Source organism: Mangifera indica, chromosome 5, assembly GCF_011075055.1.
Source record: "Mangifera indica cultivar Alphonso chromosome 5, CATAS_Mindica_2.1, whole genome shotgun sequence".
NCBI classification, from domain to species: Eukaryota; Viridiplantae; Streptophyta; class Magnoliopsida; order Sapindales; family Anacardiaceae; genus Mangifera; species Mangifera indica.
Window position 1 is genome coordinate 18,461,623 of NC_058141.1, and position 4,385 is coordinate 18,466,007.

At 32.8% G+C, this 4,385-nt stretch overlaps 1 protein-coding gene across 1 annotated transcript; it reads left to right on the forward strand.

Annotated features, from left to right (window-relative positions):
* Positions 1 to 2,788: 2,788 nt before the first annotated feature.
* Positions 2,789 to 4,144, forward strand: LOC123216791 (myb-related protein 308-like). Its single transcript, XM_044637363.1, has 2 exons — positions 2,789 to 3,179; positions 3,265 to 4,144. Exons 1-2 carry the CDS (start codon positions 3,047 to 3,049, stop codon positions 3,981 to 3,983), a joined length of 852 nt encoding a protein of 283 aa, XP_044493298.1. The 5' UTR covers positions 2,789 to 3,046; the 3' UTR covers positions 3,984 to 4,144.
* Positions 4,145 to 4,385: the final 241 nt, after the last annotated feature.

Sequence of the window (4,385 nt, forward strand, 5' to 3'; positions counted from 1 at the left end):
TGCACAATTTTTATCTAAAAATTAAAATATGTTATCATATGATTGAGTAATTAAAAATTAAAAATAAAATAATACACAATCATATAATAACACATTATTATTTATATAAAAAATTATACACTAAACTATGTATATAATATTATTGATATCCAAAATAAAGGTGTTTAAAAGGGTTTATAACTTTCTCCTTACTTTGATTATTATTATTAAAAATGAGAATGATTATTTTTCATCCATTTATTTTGATGAATGACAATTTTTTCATTTCAAATTTTATATATTTTTTCACTTTTTGTTAAAATTCAAGCATTAATTTTAATATTTAGAAAAGTGTTTATGTCAATTTGTTTTATATATAAATATTATATAGTTAATATAACTTACATTTCTAAAAAATAAAAATAAAATTTTTTTTATTAACTTAAATATTTACCACTTAAACTCATATTTTTAATAGAAAAATCAAAACTTTAAAATATAAATTTAAAATTAAAGCAATTACTGATGATAAATAACTTTGGCAATGATTACAATAGCATCGAAAGTGTACTATTCATCTTAAATCATGCTATCTTAGTATGATTTTGGATAAAATCATGACGTTTTGGTATGATTTTGAATGAATCACACTATCTTATAGTAATTTTGGTTTTAAGGTGTGATTTCTATTAAATCATATCATCTCAATGTGATTTGATCAGAATCATACGAAATGATGTGATTTAGCTGAAATCTCACATCATTGTGATTGATGACTATTTTTTCAAGATTTATTTTTAAATTACAAGTCTTAAAAATAACATAAATTAGAGGTGAAAGTTTATAATATGTTAAATAAAGTTTTTTTTTTTTTTGGGTAAAATGGTATCTAACTTTAATAAACATTGAAAACAAAGAGTAATTTTTTCTTTATAAACAAAGAGTAATCTTATAAATTAGCAATTTTACTGTTATGTATCGTGCTTAGAGACTAAAGTGGGAAGTGTAATAGGACAAAAAATGGGCCTCTTAAAATCATAAATGCATGGTGGTATGTTTCCCACTGAGTATAGGCTCGCCACAATTAAATGGGTGTTTCGGCTTTGGAAGGGCAAGACTCAAAATTAAGTTTAAGTGGCAGAAGATTCAAATATAAAGAGGAGTGGACCATCTCCTAGCTATTATTGTCCGTCCTGTCAGTTCGACATTTTTACAAAATCATGCAACATAAATATGGATCCCCATTAATTCACTCTTATAAATGAGATCATATTCATAATAATATTTCTTTTTCCTTTCAAAGTAGAAGAAAGGATCGATTAAGAAAAATGTAGGAGCATAATTAAGAACATTATACCTCGTTTCTCTTTTGTGGGAGTATTTAAAGATCAAAATTTAAGACATGACTAACTAGTCCTGTCAGGATGCATTTAGGCTATTATATCAAGAAGGTAACATTTAATTAGTGGCTGTGTGTCCCAAGTGAACTGTACTCCAGAGGCGGACACTAACATGGCAATAAAATTTTGTAATAATACACTCCGTATCGCCAGCCGCTGTCTATCGTCTTTTTCTTTAATGTTATGACCCATATTTCAGGAATGAAAACGAAAACAATAACTATCTATTTTTATCACTTTGATTTGTTAATTTTACTATTTTAGCTGCTTTATTTTTTGCCCTCTTTTGGGTAATGCAGTCTAACAGAACTAGATCTTGTGGTCACAGAGCAATTTTGAGTGTTGAATGTTGGCCGAGATCAGCGGGGCAATGTTTAGGAAATGTTCTCTGTTAACACATAGACACAGAGGCCTTATCATCCATTGTCCAGGATCTCAAATTTAACTTGAAGCCCTTTTGATATCCAATATTTTAATGGATAGGAGAAAAGAAATATTAGAGACCACCGCCACCGATCCATAAAATCAATTGAATTGGGACAGAGAACTGAATGAGAATAATAATAGTGTAGACACAACCAGCCATGCATTCGTAGAGAGTTTATCGTGATCATCATAAAGAAAATAAGAAATAAAGGGTGTGCTTCTCTTACTGTACGAAACAGCGCATGCCCCAGATATGAACACGACGATACCCTCGATCATATATAGTCTGAATAATTGGCTGGACAGAAGCTTTTTGTGCCGCTACTGTTTGAACAGTTGGCTTCCCTGTTCAGCCGGCGGCCTTCTGTGCGAAGAAGCATCAATAAAAAATTTAACATGCTTTCAAAAATGTTCAAAGAACTAGGAAAAAACGTTAACTCTTGAAATCATTCATTGGCGTTCTTACGGTCCTTCATTAATTAGAGAACGACTAAAGGCTACTGCACAATTATTCATGCCCTAACTATCATCCACCTGTCAACGTACTTAATTGGTATAATAAATAATACTAATTTGATAAAGAATAAGCGTATAAGGAATATACAAATGAGTGATTAATATTTTTCTTAATCTATTTTTGCTGAAACTATTAAATCCGATATCTATTTTTGGTGAGAGGAACCATATATTGTTAACAATTTAGTATCATTACGGAGTATAATTCTATCTATTTACCTAAAGTAACTGTCTGCTGCGAAGACTTGTCTATACATGTGAAGGAACAGAATCTTGATAGAGGCATAGAATTTTGTCAGATATGCTCTAATTTGGGAGCATATAATGCCAATGCTCTGACAAAATGTCAAACTATATTCAGGCATATGTGGGTCTGCAATGCATGCAGTGGAAGGGCAGATGGCAAGAAGAGTCGTTGAGAAACGTGTGCAGTGCACGAGAGTAAAGTGAAATTGTGAGAATATAAATACCCCTACGTTTTAGCAAATACGTATCATATTGCACTTTCCTTCAGAGATTTGCAGCCAAACCGCCATTCTTAATTATATGAAAGTCACCACGGCGCTTGTTTGGAAACTCTCACTACATATTGCGAAGAAAAGATTCTTGTAAGTCCGATTATATGGTAACGGTTAGCAGCATCGATCACTGGATCCTGTTCTCTGCCAGTCTAATAAATTCTTTCATTATCTCTCTCTTCTGATATTCTCAGAAAAAAAAAAAAAATGGGAAGGTCTCCTTGTTGTTCTAAGGTTGGGTTGCATAGAGGTCCATGGACTCCAAGAGAAGACAATTTGCTTACCAAATACATTCAAGCACATGGTGAAGGCCGCTGGAGATCCTTGCCTAAAAAAGCTGGTAATCTCATCGCTAGTACTAATTTTCTCGCTGATTTTGCTATATTGGGGCTTATGTTAATATATGGATTTTCTCCTGTGTGCAGGGCTTCTTAGGTGTGGAAAGAGTTGCAGATTAAGATGGATGAACTATCTAAGGCCAGATATCAAGAGAGGGAACATAACCCCTGATGAAGAGGATCTTATTATCAGATTGCATGCGCTACTTGGAAATCGATGGTCTCTCATTGCAGGAAGGCTTCCAGGTCGAACCGATAACGAGATAAAGAATTATTGGAACACCCATCTCAGCAAGAGGCTAAGAAGCCAAGGAACCGATCCAAACACCCATAGGAAATTATCAGATGAGCCAATTAGTCAAGATGCTAGGAAGAGAAGAAATAGCAAAAATGGTAACCACAAAAAGAACCAGAATAATAATAATATGACGGTGATCCAACCGTCAGGGGAGCCACGAAAGCACAAGGTTCATCTCCCAAAGCCCATTAAGGTCACTTCTTTGGTATTACCAATGGATGAAAGTTTTAAGTTTAATGATTTATTTAGTACTGTTTCAAATGGCCATGGAGAACTGGGTACAGAAGTTCCTCCTCCTAGTTTCAAAGACAGAGATCATGGAGCTGGGTATTTCGTGGGCAATTGTGATGACGACATAATTAACGGAAGTGATTTCGAGTACCAAATATCTCAGGTATTCACCGGTGAAAACACATTAGACAAGCTTTACGAAGAATATCTGCAGATTTTGAAGAATAAAGATGACGAAATTCAGCTAGATTCACTTGCTGAATCATTTTTAATTTGAAGAAAACAAAAAAAATAAAAACATTTTGTGAGCTTGTGCATGCTTTTAATGTTGAAGGAAGGAATTAAGTTCTTGCATTAAAGTTTTTTTATTATTGTTAATGGTAACTGTGATTTGGCATGGGAAATTATACCTTAATGAACTGACGATTGCTTGGCACAGATACTGATCAAAATATGAACAATAATTCTTACTCTTAAATATCTTGGGATCTGATTTTATATATAAAATCAATGGGGACCTGCTTATTCTTTTATGAAATTGTATTTGGTAAGAGAACTGGAGATTTATACTTTAAAATTACTTTTAAATACAAAAATATCCATCGGTTCTTGCGTTGGATGACGAAGACTCGAAGTAAATGATACACGTTGGCACGGACCAGATTCAATTTCCCCATTT